The sequence below is a fragment of the Protobothrops mucrosquamatus genome, unplaced genomic scaffold, assembly GCF_001527695.2.
Source record: "Protobothrops mucrosquamatus isolate PMUCROS unplaced genomic scaffold, P.Mucros_1.0 scaffold59, whole genome shotgun sequence".
Lineage (NCBI taxonomy): Eukaryota > Metazoa > Chordata > Lepidosauria > Squamata > Viperidae > Protobothrops > Protobothrops mucrosquamatus.
Genome location: NW_015386438.1, coordinates 815,027 through 832,487, shown reverse-complemented (window position 1 = coordinate 832,487; position 17,461 = coordinate 815,027). Strand labels below are relative to the sequence as shown.

Sequence of the window (17,461 nt, the reverse complement as noted above, 5' to 3'; positions counted from 1 at the left end):
TGGTACATACAGCAGTCTTTGAAATCAACTGAGGAATAATGCTGTTGAATATATGCTATTTTGTCCTCTTTAGGACTTCAATCTTGCTAACTGGGAATTAAAGATCCTGGTGGGGCATCAGATCTGGGCTGGCTGTTCTACAGTCATACAGAGATCTTTGACCTACACAAAGTCTGATTCATCCTGTAACTTGATCACCGGCTGGAAGTCCAAGTTTCTCTTACGCATTCCTAGAAGGCACACAGTTTCTGGAGTATTGGCAAACACCTTTCCTATGGAGGGGAAAAAATAGTTTTAACCACAAGAAGTGTAACAAAATAGTGCATATTAACTGGAAAAGACTACATAGGGAGGGGGAAAGTGTTAAGAGAATTTCTCTTGGTGTGTTTAATCTAGGTTAGTTATTAAAGTAGTATAACAAAGAGCGTAAATGGGAATTATGAAAACTTGGAAATTAGGATGAGCCAAAAAATGGTGGTGATAATTAATAATGAATGAATGAATGTCCAACATTAGTATTTTTTTTAAAAAACAACATAACTTTTTCAGCACGTTACCTTCTTCTGTGTTCCATGAAGCCATTGGAAGCAGGGAGAAATAAGAAAGAATATTTGTGACTAAATAAATGTGGTTGCCTGTTATTTATAACACATACTCAGGAACCTAAAACCTGGGGAGAAGGAGAGTCCTGGGCAATGAGCATAGTGGTGTCACAAAACTGAGGACTTTGGAAGGACAGTAATTTTCATTCCACTCTTAAAGCTAGAGCAGAGTTCTCCACCATTACACATGACGGAATGTAGGCATAAGGGATGGTTGCAAGGTGTTTTTTTATATATACATAAGCAAATGTTAAGGTTCTGGCTCAAACAGCAAACCACAGAACAGAAACTTGGATCAACCAATAAGCATGCAGGGCGGGCACCGCCACAAAATGCACGCGGTTGGGATCTTTGAGGTGTTTATGTTGGCTTGTCTGTAGCCCTCTGCAGCCTCCGCTTACCTGTCAACCTTTTCACAGCATAGGTGTGCGTTGATGGGTATTGGCAGTTATGGGCAACTCTAAATGCGCCTTAACTCAGGATTATGGGGGTGGAGGAAGGGGCATTTTGTATGCCACCTTGAGCTCCTGAATGGAAGGCAGGACATAAATCTAACAAACAAATGCATAATTTTATGGAATTCCATAACATTTTATAGGATTAAAAACTACAAATACATAAAAAAGGCATTCTATAGACTAATATTTTTAAAACTTGGCAAATTAAAGATATATGTAAAAAAGATGTTGAGACTCTAGAAAAAATGCAGAGAAAAAGCAACAAAGATGATCAGGGGATTGGAGGCCAAAACATATAAAGAACGGTTGCTGGAATTGGGTATGTCTAGTTTAATGAAGAGAAGGACGAGGGGGGACATGATAGCAGTGTTCCAATATCTCAGGGGCTGCCACAAAGAAGAGGGAGTCAAGCTATTCTCCAAAGCACCTGAAGGCAGGACAAGAAGTAATGGGTGGAAACCAACCAAAGAGAGAAGCAACCTAGAACTAAGGAGAAATTTCTTGACAGTCAGAACAATCAGCTAGTGCACAGGTGTCAAGCTCAATCGCATCATGTACGTATCGTGATGTATCACAATGTTTTTTTTCCTTTGCGGAGCTGGGGTGGGTGTGGCCAGTGCATGACACATCCAGCCCACAGGCCACCAATTTGATACCCCTGAGCTAGTAAAACAGCTTTCCTTCAGAAGTTGTGGGTGCTCCATCACTGGAGGCTTTTGAGAAGAGATTGCACAACCATTTGTCTGAAATGGTATAGGGTTTCCTGGTCTGAGCAGGGGGTTGGACTAGAAGACCTCCAAGGTCCCTTCCAACTCTGTTATTTTGTTAAGCATGCTACTGGAAGTTGAAGTCCACATATCTTAAAGTTGCCAAGCCTGAAAAACACTGCTCTATAGAATGACAGAAGTCATTCAGAAGACTTCTGGTGTACATGAAAATGCTTTGTGTGGTAGACTTCTATTTTTTGAAGGCCAGTCTTCAGATTATCACTCCTCAGTTACACAACTATATATATAGTTCTCTTTTTAATTTTAAAAATCTCTCAGCTGAAAAAATATCCTATATTAAGGAAGTCAGTAAGGAAATAAATCTTTGGTGCAGGCACAGCCACTTTCCAGATCTGCCGGCTAACTAATTCCATCACTCCAATCATCATAGTTGTTGGCCGTATCAGGTCTGATCATGAGAGATTAGCACTGGGTTGCAAAGGTTGATCCAGACTATTAACTACAAAACCCAACACTGTTGCAAGCAACAGCAACCTTGAGTTCACCTATATAAAATAGGCAGCCTGTTTATTAAGTGTTTAGGTGAGGATCAATTAAGCCAAAATTGAAGACAATTAATCCTCCTCTATTCCTGCCTCCCCACTGCCCAGGATTCTTGCTAGGAGGGCTGACTTGGATTTCCTGAAATAATGAAAGGTTAGCTAATGGAATGCTATACCACTCAAACACAATTTAACTCATTTGAGGCTGCTTAAAAGTAGCATATTTTGAGGCTTTAGCCCAGGGGTCTTCAAACTCAGCCCTTGTATGACTTGTGGACTTCAACTCCCAGAATTTCTCAGCCAGCATGCCTGGCTGAGGAATTCTGGGAGTTGAAGTCCACAAGTCATAAAAGGGCCAAGTTTGAAGACCCCTGCTTTAGCCCTTTTACACGGAAGCAAGCAACTACTCATAATGTACTCTGAAGACTGAATTATCCCTCACAAATATTTTCAACAGCATTATAAAGAAACACCTATTCTGTGCACAAGTGAATGTGTTTGCATTCATAGGTACATATGCATAGTTAAAATTCCTAATTCTATAGAACTAGAGTTGAATACTAACTATTAGAAATGTGAGAAACGTTCTATGCATAAAATAGGTGTTCTATACCCAAACCAGAAATTTGGTCGATAAATAAAACGGAATAGAGAGAATGGTGTTCTGTACCAATGCTGAGGAGAGGCAGGGAAGAAGGGAATGGGAAGATAGAGGCAAGTGACCCAGTGCTGGGACATCAGCAGAGATGACTGAAGGAAAGACCAAACCCAGATCAGAGCCAGATGGGTCAACACATAAAAGGAAGATGGCAGAGAAGAGTGATGACATACTTGCCCATTCTGGGTTCTTGCTGATTTTTATTTTGATCCAAACCCAGAATAATATCCTGTGTGTTTTTTTTGTTTCTGCTAAATTTTAGCCAACCTGAAAAAGTCTAACAGAACCTCTAGAATGGGACAGTCTGCTTTGGATTTGGAATAAAGTATCTTATCTTTTTTCATGGATATTCCTACTAGATACTATGACATAACAATAGAAAATAATATTTTTGTAGCTCAGGATTGAATTGAGGTGGTCTTTGGTGCTCTCTCTGAGCTTGATTGTTTTCCTGCAAATGTTGTCTTATCAGTGGAACGGGTGGAATATAAATTTAATAATAAAACAATTTTATAAAACCATTTAATTTCCAACCATCGTCCCCCCGTTTCCCAGATCTAGTGGCAATTTGCAGCTGGTTCACTACTCCATGCCATGAAGTGCATCTAATATTTCCTTACCTCTTCGGTAGCTTTGTTTCAGTTGCTTTGAGATCCACAGCACAGCTTTTGCCGCTATTTTTGTCCCAAAGTTTCTATCAAATGGAGAAGGAGCACCACCCTGTGAAAATCAACACAATTTAACAATGAAGTTGCCTTTCAGATTTTTTTAGAAGGGCAGGGTAGGGAAAATTATGAGGAGGACGTGTTTATAAGTTAAAAACATGTACAACTATAGAAAAAGAACCATGTTCATTCATAGTTGTCAAACCTGAGAATAGCTGGCAGCACCTTTTCTGACTAACTAATTTTATATGCCTCGCTTCATCCGATGCAACAGAGTGGATAGATTGATCCCAATTTAAATCCTACATCAGGTGTAGCTACTCCATCGCATCAGATAAAGAGAGCTTAGCGACTAAATTGGAGCCAGAATTTCCTTTGCTAAACAAGGCAGGTTGTTAAAGCTGAGCAAGGCGGTTGTTAAGTGAGACATGACCAATTTTGTGAGTTTTTGCTATAGTTACTAAACAAATCACTGTAGTTGTTAAAGGAATCATGTGGTCATTAAGCAAATCTGATTTTTCCTATTAACATTGCTTGTCAGAAGCTGGTAGGGAAGATCATACCGTGTTTCCCCAAAAATAAGATCGGGTCTTATTTATTTATTTAGAATTTTCCTCCAAAAGAGGCACCCGGTCTGATTTTTTTGGGGGGAGGGTCTTTTATACTCACCTCCGGCACCAACAGCTCTGCCCAGGCGGTCCACTTCTTCTGGGGCAGAAAGAGCAGCTTCATTCTGCAGCTGCATTCCGTCCTGCATTTTGCAGTCAGGACTTTTCGGAAGGCCTCTGCAGCCGAGTACCGAGCTATGGATTAAATCCATAGCTATGGATTAAATCCATAGCTCGGTTCTCGGCTGCAGTGGCCTTCTGGAAAGGCCTGTGACTGAGAAATGCAGGCCTGGCTGCAGAAGACACCACAGAAGAAGAGCTGGGCCAGCGAGGAGAGGCCTGGCTGCAAGGTAAGTGGGTGCAGGGCGCGTGGGGCAGCTCCACCCCCTACCCTACCCTAGCAAGATTTTTAGGTGTGCGCCTTGCCCCAAAACTAAGATTTATTTTGGGGGTAGGGCTTATATTAAGCCCACCCCCCAAAATCAATCTAGGGCTTATTTTTAGGGTAGGCCTTACTTTCGGAGAAACGCGGTAGATGGTGATTATACAAGGGCAATTCGGAAATAAACCTCCATTTGGTTATCAATGACAGACACTCGCAGATAGAGAACTTTTATTATACATATTAGAAAATTGCAATATTATATTACTTTTCGACATAATCGCCATTCAAATTGAGGCACTTGACATAACATCTTACAAGGTTTGAAATTCCTTAGTAGCAAATGTTCGGCGCCAAATCAGGGCTGGGGGGGTGTTGATCAAAAACATCCCAACGGAACTGCTTAAAAAGTTCTTGGGTGCATCTAGAGGAGTGCAGGTGAGCATTATTGTGAACCAACACCAGTGGTGCCATAGAAAATCCCACCAAATGTGAAGATGCCAAAGGAGCACTGCTAGTGAAGTTCATGGAACCTGGTTCGACCATCAATTCAGAAGTCTACTGTGAAACGTTATGAAAACTCAAGATGAGCCATCCATAACAAGCATTGACTTCCGGTATGGTGTTGGTTCACAATAACGCTTGCCCGCACACAGCTAGATGCACCCAAGAACTTTTGAAGTAGTTCCGTTGGGATGTTTTTCATCACCACCACCCCATAGCCCAGATTTGGCGCCGAGCGACTGCTACCAAGGAATTTCAAACCTTGTAAGATGTTATGACAAATGCTTCAATTTGAATGGCGATTATATCAAAAAATAATGTAATGTAATTTTCTAATGTGTATAATAAAAGTTCTGTATCTGCGAGTGTCCGTCATTGATAACCAAACAGAGGTTTATTTCCAAATTGCCCTCGTATGACCCAGGATTCTGTAACTGTTGTAAAAACATGTTAGTTATCTCATCCCCATGGGGATGCTGCAATGGTTATATAACTGCAAAATATGCAGTATATAAATTTGTCAGAGATAGATAGATGGATGGATGGATGGATGGATGGATGGATGGATGGATGGATAGATGGATAGATAGATAGATAGATAGATAGATAGATAGATAGATAGATAGATAGATAGATAGATAGATAGATAGATAGATAGATAGTAGACATAGACAGGCAAACAGAAATTAGATAGATGGGTGGATGGATGGATGGATGGATGGATATTAAAATGATTGATGATAGATTTACACACATACCACATACACAAACACACACAGAGAAAGAGAAGTGTGAGAGCTGGTTATAAATCATTTTTGTAAGTTTGAGCAGTTGCTAAACAAATGGCTGTAAGTCAGAACTCTCTGTAGTTTAAGAACTTTTTGTTGGTAAATATAATGAGTTAATATATGAAGGTCCTTCAAGACTCTTTCCGATTTTAGACTTGCACAAGATTCATTATCTCACATTTAGGCACAGAATGAGGCATAGCCCAGTGCATGCCTATTTTCCACCAGGGGATGATGCATTTGTGTTCTTTATTCTTCATTCCAATTTAGTGCCCACCTCCTCCTCCCCCCCAGCGATCCTGAAAAGTTCAACTCCTACAATTCCCAGCACTGGCTGTTGATAGCTTTGGGGATCAGTAGCAATGGTATTTAAGATTTATATACCGCTTCATAGTGCTTTACAGTCCTCTCTAAGCATTTTATAATGTCAGCATATTGCTCCCAACAATATGCTGAGTCCTTGAAAGGATGGAAAGCTGAATCAACCTTAAGCTCATCAGATCAAACTCCTGGTTGTGGGCAGAGTTAGCCTGTAGTACTGCATTCTAACCACTGCACCATCACAGCTCTTTCAAAGAAGGGCTTCACTAGTGTTTTAACTGTTAATGTCTTTTCACAGTTTGTTAGCCACCCTGATTACTAGTGTTAGATCTGAAGGGACATAATCAAATTAGTCAATCAACACATACAGCCTACAGAAGTATGCTACTTCAGTAAAAATCATGATCAGATAATCATTGTGGCTTTGTGGGTCATAGAATATTTACCATGCACACACTGATAGTTTTCATTTCTTCTTATTTATTTTCTTAATAAATATTTGCATCTGGTCTCTTACCCCAGGAGTTATATTCATTTGGGTTGTTTATGTCAGCTGGGACTTGAATTGGACTTCAATAAAGTCTCAGATCTAAGCGTTTTCACCATGCCATACTGACATCTCTGTAACCTTAATAAATGCTTTTAGGTTAAAAAAATGCCTGAAAGTTCTTTTAAGTGTTTCGTTAATCAGACACATGACAACCAAAGCTTTGTAGAATGGCTTCTATTCAATGATGAAATCTTTACACCTGCTTAACAACTGCTACTCAAAAAAGGACTGGAATTACTGGAGGAAATTAAACTTCTGAAAAGCTAACTTAAGCAGCAACAACTAACAGCCTTTTACTCTGCAGAGTGGAAGTGGACACTCCGCTTGCTGCTAGAGATATAGAAACCCAACTGTCACAAGTGAGATGGATCGCTGCTTTTATATATGTTTCCAACCTATTAGGGGCATTTGTACTACTTTGTTGTTGGGTTAAAAGAAGCATTCCAACCCTCTTGCCCCCACCTGGAGTACTTAGCCATTCTCACCTGCTGCATATGACCCAGCACATTCTTTCGACAATCAAAGACCCCTTTGCCTTCTTCCGAATAGAGCTGATAAATGAAGTCAGTTGTGTAGTTCTCGCTACTATTTTCATTCCTGTGTGATCCCCAAAAAGCATGGCTTATTTATTTGATACAATTTTTTCTATACTGCTGTATTTCTGTAAAAATACTTGGGAAGGTGAAATGGGATTTCTGGTTAGGTTTCTGTAATGGTATGCGAGAAAGACCTTGAGAGTCAGGAGGGTCAGGTAAGAGATCTGCAAAATGGGCAGAGAAAGAGAAAGGATCTTCCCTCAAGTTGTAAAGCAGGTGGTGGGAGGTTTGTATTTTCAAACTTGCAAAAATCAGTTAAGGTAATAAAGCTGTCAGCCTTATTATGAAGTACACTTAGCTCACCTGGTCTTATCACCTGTCTAGTCTACCTGTGAAGGCTGACATCAATGTTGCAAGTCTGAAATTATAATTCCCCCGCACCCAGTCCCAGCAGCTCGGAAGGGTTCTCTCTGAGCCTCTATTTCCATCCATTATGCAGCTGAGGGTTATGCCCTCTCTTATTTGACAATCCTTTAGGTAGCAATATTTGCCTCATCTCTTACATGCCATTACCGTTTCCCATTCAAACAATGCCCCTATAGAGATCTGCCTAGCTTTAAAAAGCAAAAAACAGAGCAAATGTCAATTTATAAGGTAATCACTCTTCAGATATATAATTGATTCAGATGCGTTCTTCACCTTTGCTGAAGACATTTTCATTTTCTGCACCTCTTCAAGAGATAAGTTTATCTCTTTGCATATAAAATGATTGGCCACAAAATGAGTATGAGTCAAAGCAAAAAACACCCAATCTGAGCTATTGCCAAAGGAGCACAGGGGTCAACCCTTGTGATTGAAAGAGGTCAACCTGCCCACTCTACCAACTTGTTTTTTTACACTGTGTACCACGTACCATTGAACCAGTTCAGGAAATATCTAGAATTACATCTAAAATAGTGTTTCTCAACTTTAGCTGCCTTACGATGAGTGGTCTTCAACTCACAGAATTCGAACACATTGTAAAGTCCACATTTTCTGGGAGTTGAAATACACACATCTTAAATTCTGGGGGCTGAAGTCCACACATCTTAAAGCTAAGGTTGAGAAAAATTGTTCTGAAATAAAGGGAGTCAAGAAAAAGAGAGAGAGAGATCTCACCTCCATCTGTTATACATGTCAGTACTTCGGCTTCAGGGTTCTGATGCTAAGGAATGGGATTTAGATTCAGAATAAGTTCTGTCTACCTGAAGTGGAATTACCGAATGATCCATCCAGATATTGTCTCCTTTGCCAGCCAGGAAACGTTGAAGCATCATTTATGTAGACCTAACTAATCCTAGATCATGAGTGTGCAACTTTTCTGGAGCAAAAGATGGACTTTGTTTTTGATGTATTGCACTTCAAAAATAATGGGTTGGGCCAAGATAAAAACTAAATCTGCATACAGGTAATTTTCGACTTATGACCACAGTTGAACCCAAACTTTCCATTGCCAAACAAGACAGTTGCTAAGTGAGTTTTGCCCCATTTTACAACCTATCACCACAGTTGTTAAGTGAATCACTGCAGTTGATAAGTTAGTAACATAGTTGTTAAATGAATCTGGCTTCCTCATTGACTTCGCTTGTCAAAAAGTAATCCCATGACCTAGGACACTCCAACCATCATAAATACATGCCATTGCCAAGCATTCAAATTTTGATCACGTGACCATGAGGACGCTACAATGGTCCTAAATGTGAAAATGATCAAAAGTCACTGTTTTCCATGCCATTATAATTTCAAATGGTCACTAAATGAATGGCTGTAAGTCGAGGACTACCTGTAGTTGCACTGACAATTCTATTAAACTGAAATTAAATATTGGGATTGTGCAAAAAAAAAATATCAACCTGATATGTTATCCTGAGGGTGGTTCAGTTAAACCTGTGGAACCAATTGCAATTATATTGCTTTTGAGCAGGTACTTTTTTCTCTCCAAAATCCGAGGGTTCAAATTAATACGCTCAGATTGTCCATTCTATTTTGAACTGAAGCAATTCAAATATTTTGAACTGAATCATTGAACTGGATTGGATTACAAGAACATTCATCCTATTTATTAATTATAAAAGACAATCTTTTTTTCCTTCTGTCTCCCTGAAAATTACATTTTGGTAGTAATTTTTGGAAATGCTTAGCTTTAGACTTATGGCTGTAATAATAATAAATTGATTGATTGACTTATGGAAGTCCTAAAAACCTCATATGATGCTCCTGTGCCCTACATCCTTTATTATGAAATGCCAAAGGCTAAGTCTGCACTTTTTGGGTGTTTTTAGAAGACAATCTATTCCTTCATATTGGAAAAGTATTTGTCTCTTTCCTTCCTTTTCCTGCAACATGCCAGGTACCACTTTCACAGGACCTGAAAGTTATGCCTATGAATGTTCACTTACCTGAGTACCAAACCTCTCTGGATGTTAGTTTTCATCTTTTGGGTGAGATGTTCCACATTGGCCTACAAAATAAACACCATTTTTTTACAAACTGAGAAAAGCATCATGTCTTTCTTTTGAACACAAAGAAGGAATAATCTTCCTGTTCACAAGAAGGAATAATCTTCCTGTTCACTTTTTTTTTAATCTGTAACTGGCTGTACATTAAATCTCTCCAAAATTTTATAGGCTCTCCAAACAATATTGAAGGAGTAAATGAGAAACTTCAATTTTAGGTTCCTGGATCAGCTAGAGATCTACGGAATATTGACTGTAGATTGTTCTTATGAACTATCAATTTTGGTATACTACTTTGAGTTCTTTTTCATTTAACAGCCATACATATTGTAAGAAATTCTGGAGGAGGAGGAGGAGGAGGAGGAGGAGGAGGAGGAGGAAGGAGGATATGGTAGTGGTGGTGGTGATTACAGGGATAATCTGACTTCTGACCAATTCTGCTGCTCCATAAACTTTTACATAATAAAACAACTATGATCTCTAGGAGCTATAAGTAAGCCACCACTAACATATGCCAAATACTGCAGGAAGATCCCTAGTACATGTTGTTAATGCATCTTTTCTATTCATGTATTTGTTATAGTTATGCAACCACACGAATAATACACAATGAAAAGCCTGCAGGATTAGACAAGGCAGCTAAATAAACTGGCTATCACTGGTCTCCTTATCAGACACTCATACAGGCAAGGGATTTGGAGAACCTTAGATGTATTGGATAGATGTGTGAAAGAGAAGAATCTTGCAAATCTGAAAGTCCATTTCTCTCCTGGCCTTATTTACAACTCAAGAAACTTGGAAAGGTCTCATCTGAGCCTCTTGCTACACCCACCAGCTGCAGATTAAGCTGTCTTTAATCTGACCACTGTCTCAATTGTGCCTTGTTGTCTTGCCTCCCAAGGTTTTTCTCACATACTATCGCAAACATTTAAAACCAGTGTTTCAACTTGGGCCCAGAAATGAACCAAATTAATAAAATACCGGCGTACTTATCCTCACTAGTCCGGGTGAAGTACAGGTAGTCATCCACTTAACGGCCACAACTGAGCCCCAAATTTCTGTTTCTGAGAGACAGATGTTTTGCCCCATTTTACAAATTTTCTTAACACAGTTGTTAAGTGAATCACTACAGCTATTAAGTTAGTAACATGGCTGTTAAGCAGTGGTGGGATTCAAATATGTGAACCACCGATGCTCTGTGTGGATGTTGCTCCAGGAAGTCCATTCTGGGCCTGGGCAACAAAAAAATTAGCTACCGGTTCTGCCGAAGTGGTATGAACTGGCTGAATCCTACCTCTGCTGTTAAGTGAATCTGGCTTCCCCATTAATTTTTCTTGTCAGAAGATCTCAAAAGGCAATCACATGACCCCGGGACTACTGCAACCATCATAAATGTAAGCCAGTTGCCAAGCGTCTGAATTTTGATCATGTGACCACGTAGATGCGGCAATGGATATAAGTATGAAAAATGTCCATAACTCACTTTTTTTCAGTGCCATTGTAAATTTGAGTGGTCAGTGAATGAATAGTTGTAAGTTGAGGACTACTTATGTAACCTCACAACCGAATTCTGGACCAATGAGAATTCATATACCATTTAAAAAGATCATCTGAACAGACAGTTCCCAAAGGGCCTCTCAGTAGTCATCACATAACACTTATCATACACACAACCCTTACCACTTGATGGGTATCCTATCAACTGATGACTTGTAGATGAAAGTCAGTTCCAATATAACCAAAGAGGTAGATCTTGCAGATTAATGTAACTATCAACATCCAAATAATAATACACTATAGAGTAGTACGTGAAAGTATCAATCAGCCCATCAATGTGGAATAAGACGATGATGGAGGAATTGCCTACCTGTAGCTCCCGAATGTCAAATTTTTCTTCAAAAATATATGCAGCATCTGCACCTGCAGCCAAAGCCCCCATGTTAGCCAAGTAGCCACAGTAGCCTCCCATGGTCTCAATGATGAACACGCGTCGTTTCGTCCCACTTGCCGATAGCTTGATTCGGTCACAGGTCTATCGAAGAAAAATCTGTTAGCGACCGACACAAAAACATGCTTGTCGTCTTTGAAAGGGTCATCTAGGCCAAATGGAATTCCACTTGTGGACATGTTATAAAAGCATAAAAAGCAAACATTATTTTAAAAGTGTTTAACTTTCACTTCCTGGCCTTTTAGATTCCAACTACATTTTTTTAACCATAATGTTAACTATGAAATTCTTGGCACAAAGTGGGCTTTTTTTTTTTTTTTTTTTTAGAAAAAGAAACCAACTAAATGATCACATTCTGATCTGTTTTTCTAAGACAGCTAGAAAAAAAAATAATCTTATGCTCTAACACAGGGTGATTAATCACACTCTGTAAAACAGAAACAAACAAGCCACTGAAATATTCAAAAGGGATGAAACTGCAGCAATGCTGGCTCTATCCCAACCTCTAAAAGGCATCCCAAACAAACAAAACAAAAATATGTTGAGAGCTTCTGGATAATGCTTAGGGACAAAGGTCTTTAATGGCTCAATGTGGGAGTCCTGCATTTCATCCTTGGAAATTGCTGCACTCTTGGGTCAAGATCTAAATCTTTAGAAGTTAAGCTGGAAGAGAATGTCTGATCATCCTGGGAAGTTTTGAAATCATTAAATAGGCATTGTGAAGCTAAACTCCAACTCCTTTCTGCAAACTGAGTAGAGTTCAGCCATGAAGGTCTGTTTCCTTCCCTTGTTCTACAGTATGCTGGGAGAAAAAGCTGCCCAAGGAAGTCAGCCAGGCACCTAGTTGATGTATTTAGAATCTAGCTTAGCATCTATCAAGCTGCAGATTCAATTCAACTAGATCTACGTCAACCACTTGTCAAGTTCATACCTATTCTTCATAACCTGAATAACAGAATTGGAAGGGACCTTGGAGGTCTTCTACTCCAACCCACTGATCAAGTAGGAGACCCTAAAGCAGTGATGGCGAACTTTTTAGAGACCGAGTGCCCAAACTGCAACCCAAAATTCACTTATATATCGCCGGGTGCTGGTTGGGCATGGCCCGCTGGGTGGGTGTGACCCACTGGATGAGCGTGGCTACAGTGGTCATGGCACATGGGTGGGTGTGACCAGGATGGGCGTGTTCAGCTCGATGTTGCTCCTGGGGAGAGATGCCTGGGGGCCAGGCAGGGTTGGGGGAGATCCAGAGGGTCTCTGGTGGGTGGGGTGGTGGGCAGGAGGCTCGTCTTATGGGGTGAGGCGAGGCAAGATGAGGCGAGGCAGGGCAGGGGTGCCATTGTTGCAGGGCAAGGCGAGGCAGGAGCCGGGGCGGCTGCTGCCTGACACCATCAGCCCCGCACACAGAGGCCAGCGAGCGCATGGGTGCTGGGATGCATCTGGCCACAGGGGACCTTGGCGAGTTAGCGGGCAGCTGGTTGAAGAGGACGGTTGCCATCTCCGGGGCATGGCATGTGTGCCCACAGAGAGGGCTCCGAGTGCTGCCTCTGGCACGCGTGCCATAGGTTCACCACCACTGCCCTACACCATTCCAGACAAATGGTTGTCCAATCTGTCCATTCTGAGAGACTAACTAAATAAAGAACTGGTCGGAATTCTTGCCCTTGTAGAAACAAATGAAGCTCCAACAGATCAGGGAGGGATCTTCTGTGAATATACTTATGCTGGCATTTTTCATTCCAAAGCCATATTTTTAAGCCTCTGCCTGACAATGGAGAACTAAAATTATATGGTTCCAGCAGGATCGAACATTTTGTCTGCTTCAGGTTTCATACATCTTCTACACTAGTCTTTCTCAAACTGGGCAATGTTAAGTTGTGTGGACTTTAATTCCCAGAATTTCCTAGCCAGCAACTCAACACCTAGTACGTTTTCTGGCAATTGAAGTCCATATCTTAAAACATGTTCTGGAGGTTGAAATCTATAGATTTTAAAACATCTTCTAGGATTGAAATCCACACATCTTAAAGCTGCCAAGTTTGAGAAATATTGTTCTAAGCTCTACCTATTGACGTAGCACAACAACAATGGATTCTGCAGGCTAATTTGCATGGAAAAGCCAACCTGGGGGAATCTTAGGATTTTACCTCCATACCATGAAGCATAAAATGCTTCTGAATATATGTCCCCTCTGTATAAGCATTCAGGCTTGTTCTCCTAGATCTGTGCCAAAATATTTGCTCTCTTACCTCAACAATGGCATTCAAGGAAGTGTCAGCACCAATACTTAAGTCAGTGCCTGGGACGTTATTGCTAATAGTTGCAGGCAAGACACAAATTGGGATGCAAAATTCCTCATAGCGGGCCCGGGCTTCAGCTAGCATCAAGCAGCTCTCAAAGGCCTGAAGCAGTGGGACAAGGAATGATAAGCAACATACTATGGCCAGATCTGGATACTTATTAAGTGTTCTACTGGTGACTGCTTGTGTGTGGCAATGAAAAGTTTGACCAGCCAGGGCTGCAAATCCCACAGAGCTACTGATTTAAGGAATGTGACTGGTGGACTTTATTGTCCTTACAGCAACTCAAATACGGAATGTTGGATTTGCATTGGTGCAGAAGAAGATCAGCAGGAGTTAGTAGAAAATTGATACAAGCAAGAGAGAGATTAAGGTACAGAGGACAGGCCCCTGGTGATTAAAGTGCACTTTTGCGTTCTAAACATCGGGAAGAAGTCGACAATTGGCTTCACTGATTTATACTTTGCTTTTCTCTTAAACGGGATTAGGATTAGACCAGTGATGACGAACCTTTTAGAGACCGAGTGCCCAAACTGCAACCCAAAACCCACTTATTTATTGCTGGGTGCCAGGTGGGCGTGGCCAAGGTGGGTGTGGTCACCTCGATGTTGCTCGTGGGGAGGGACACCTGTGGGGGCCGGGCAGGGTTGGGGGAGATCCAGGGGGTCTCTGGCAGGTGGGTAGGAGGGTTGTCCTGTGGGGTGAGGCGAAGCAGGGTGGGGGGTGCCATTATCTCAGGGCAAGGCAAGGCAGGGGCTGGAGCAGCTGCTGCCTGACACCATCGGCCCCCGCGCACAGAGGCCAGCGAGTGCATGGGGGCCGACGGTGTCCGTCAGAAGCCACAGCCTGCCGGCCCCTCGACCAGTGAACTCTGGGGCTCTGCAGCCCGCCACCAGCAGTTCAGAGAAGTGCCCACAGAGAGGGCTCTGAGTGCCATCTCTGGCATGCGTGCCATAGATTCGCCACCACTGGATTAGACCAATAACCCAAAGATGATGCCTGAAGCCAGATGCCTGTTGAACTAGCCAATCATTCATGGTCACCACCGATCTTATCCCACACTACTTTGGCACCATTTACAAGGCCAAAAAGAGGACAGAAAGAGATCCATCATTTCATTTTGAGCTTGGGAGGAGGGAGAACCATGTCAAAGATAAGCATTTATCAGAAGGTTCTCCTTTCACTTTTGGTCAGGCAATGAGAGGCTAGCTTCTCTTATCAAAGTCAATAAAAGGTGCTTGAAAGCAAAAGAATAGCAGTATTTTGCACAATACATCCATCGCTCATGTTTATTCTTTGCATTTATGTTAAAGTTGAATACGTGTCTTCCATACCCACAGGGCTTTCACTGCGTTTCAATCTGAACCTGAAGGGTTAATGTAAATTTTAAATTAAGGAAATTCACATTCCCACTGCGATGATGAAGGGATGATCTGCTAATTTTGTGCAGCAAATGCTTTCAGTCTTTTTTTGATAGGAAGACTGTAATCTTTTTTATTTCTACATCACTCCTGGGGCTGCAGGGAGCAACCATTTTATCCTTCCCAAATAATAGTTACAACTGAATAATACAGTGTTTCTCAACCTTGACAATTTTAAGGCATGTGGAGTTGAAGTCCACATGCCTTAAAATTGTCAAGGTTGAGAAACACTGGAATAATAGCAACAGCTAAGGCTATCTGTTTTGGCTGTTCTTAATAAAAAGGTATTGCCAAATTAAAATGTTGTTTTTCAAGGTTGTGTGGGCTACTGTTTTATTTCTTCCACTCCACTCAAAACCCTTTACTCTGAAAAAAATAAAAAGGTTTTCTGTTCCCCTGTACATAGAAATGTTAGTTGATATTTTTAGCTTCTTGCAGAGAGCCAGTGACTTATCATTCATCAGTCATGGCAGCTATAAGCAAGGGTCCTCAGCTTCTGGGCAGGTTGAAGGAAAGAGCTCAGTTTTTTTATGTCTGCCACCCTGAAAACCATCTGCATGCAGAAAGCCTAAAGAGAAAGGAGTGACATAGCCACCTTCCTAAATGTATTATTTTTCCACCCATAGGCAAGTGTTCAACATGCAGGGTCACTATTGAAATCTAAGGTGTTTTGTGAAAAAAAAAATATTTAGCCACCCCAGGCAAAAGAAGAAGATAATTCAGTGCAGCTCATGTTTGTTAGGCTGGATTTCTGGGAAATGCCTGATTATGGACACGGGACAATGTTAGTGGGGCTGATAGTTTTAGATTGCACAATATGTAGGTTTCTCTGCCTTGATATACAGGTAGTCCTCACTCAAAGTCCACGGGTTCATCTACTATTTAAAATTAGGATGGTGATGAACAAGGGGGACTTATGATGAGTCCTCCCAGCTGCAGCCACCGCAGCATCCCCATGGTTATGTGATTGCGATTGGTTCACAATTAAGATGCGGTACCATCCTGAGGTCACAGGATCACAATTTGCAACCCTCACTGCTGACTTCCAATAAGCAAAGACAAAGGGCAACTGGGACGGCAGGAACTGCCATCATAAGTCAAGGTAGTCACATGACATCACATCATATGACCATATCTCTTAGCAACAGAGTTCCTGGTCTTAATTACCGTTTTAAGCAAAGACTTACCCAGTTTTTGTTTCAGAAAAAGTAGAATCTGATATAAACAAGCACGCATGGCTAGTCTTCAGAAGGGAGAATTTTTAAAAGTTCATTGGAAACCCCATATCATGACACTTTTATGTAGCTTATACACCTATTTGCGGCAGCCCTTTTGTCACATATTAACACAAGTTCTTCCTTAAGTAGCAGTGTTCAGAATACCCATTGTCGCTTTCTGAGTCATCTCTTACAGTGAGTGTGACAGCCTTACAATCCCTTTAAAGGACACACAGGGGTATTTTCAGGCTGTGTTATCTTGGCTGCATTATCTGTATCCCTTTGTGGCTGTCTAATGATCATCTGACATTTTCCAGTCCTTATATGGTATCATTAACATTGATGGTGTTATCTAGTTTGGATAATGAAAGTCTACAAGTAAGCAACCAAGCTCAGAGAGCACCCAGGGTCCCTCATTTCAATCCTGAGCTACAAGTATTATTTTTTATTAGTACCATATATGGTAGCCCTAGCCCTTAATCTTCAACACATAAACACAAACACACATGCAAACAACCTTATTTCCTAGAAGTATAGAACTTATCCTGTTCACATACTTGCAAGCTATTAGCAGGAGATAGTTAAAAGGTAGTCAGAAAGGAATCTGCTATCTTCTCAAGATAATCAGGTGCTATTTTAACCCACAAAAAAAGAGAAATCTAACTGGATAATCTACTACAAATTATACTAGATACAATCCGTAGAGCACAACATGACCATTAAACAGAACTTGACAAT

The 17,461-nt window shown here is 41.0% G+C and overlaps 1 protein-coding gene across 3 annotated transcripts in view; it reads right to left on the bottom strand.

Annotated features, from left to right (window-relative positions):
* The window catches only part of PFKP (phosphofructokinase, platelet), a 57,594-nt gene that overhangs the window by 2,507 nt on the left and 37,626 nt on the right, over window positions 1–17,461 (bottom strand). Inside the window, exons 16-21 of one of the 3 annotated variants that reach the window (XM_015811940.1) lie at window positions 11,705–11,869; window positions 9,781–9,842; window positions 7,292–7,403; window positions 3,609–3,708; window positions 558–563; window positions 167–272 (exon numbers count right to left, since the gene is read on the bottom strand). In XM_015811940.1, the coding sequence (XP_015667426.1) occupies window positions 167–272; window positions 558–563; window positions 3,609–3,708; window positions 7,292–7,403; window positions 9,781–9,842; window positions 11,705–11,869 (551 nt within the window). Of the gene's footprint in view, window positions 1–166; window positions 273–557; window positions 564–3,608; window positions 3,709–7,291; window positions 7,404–9,780; window positions 9,843–11,704; window positions 11,870–14,034; window positions 14,188–17,461 lie in introns of all 3 variants that reach the window. The other 2 variants (XM_015811943.1, XM_015811942.1) reach the window with 2 other exon arrangements.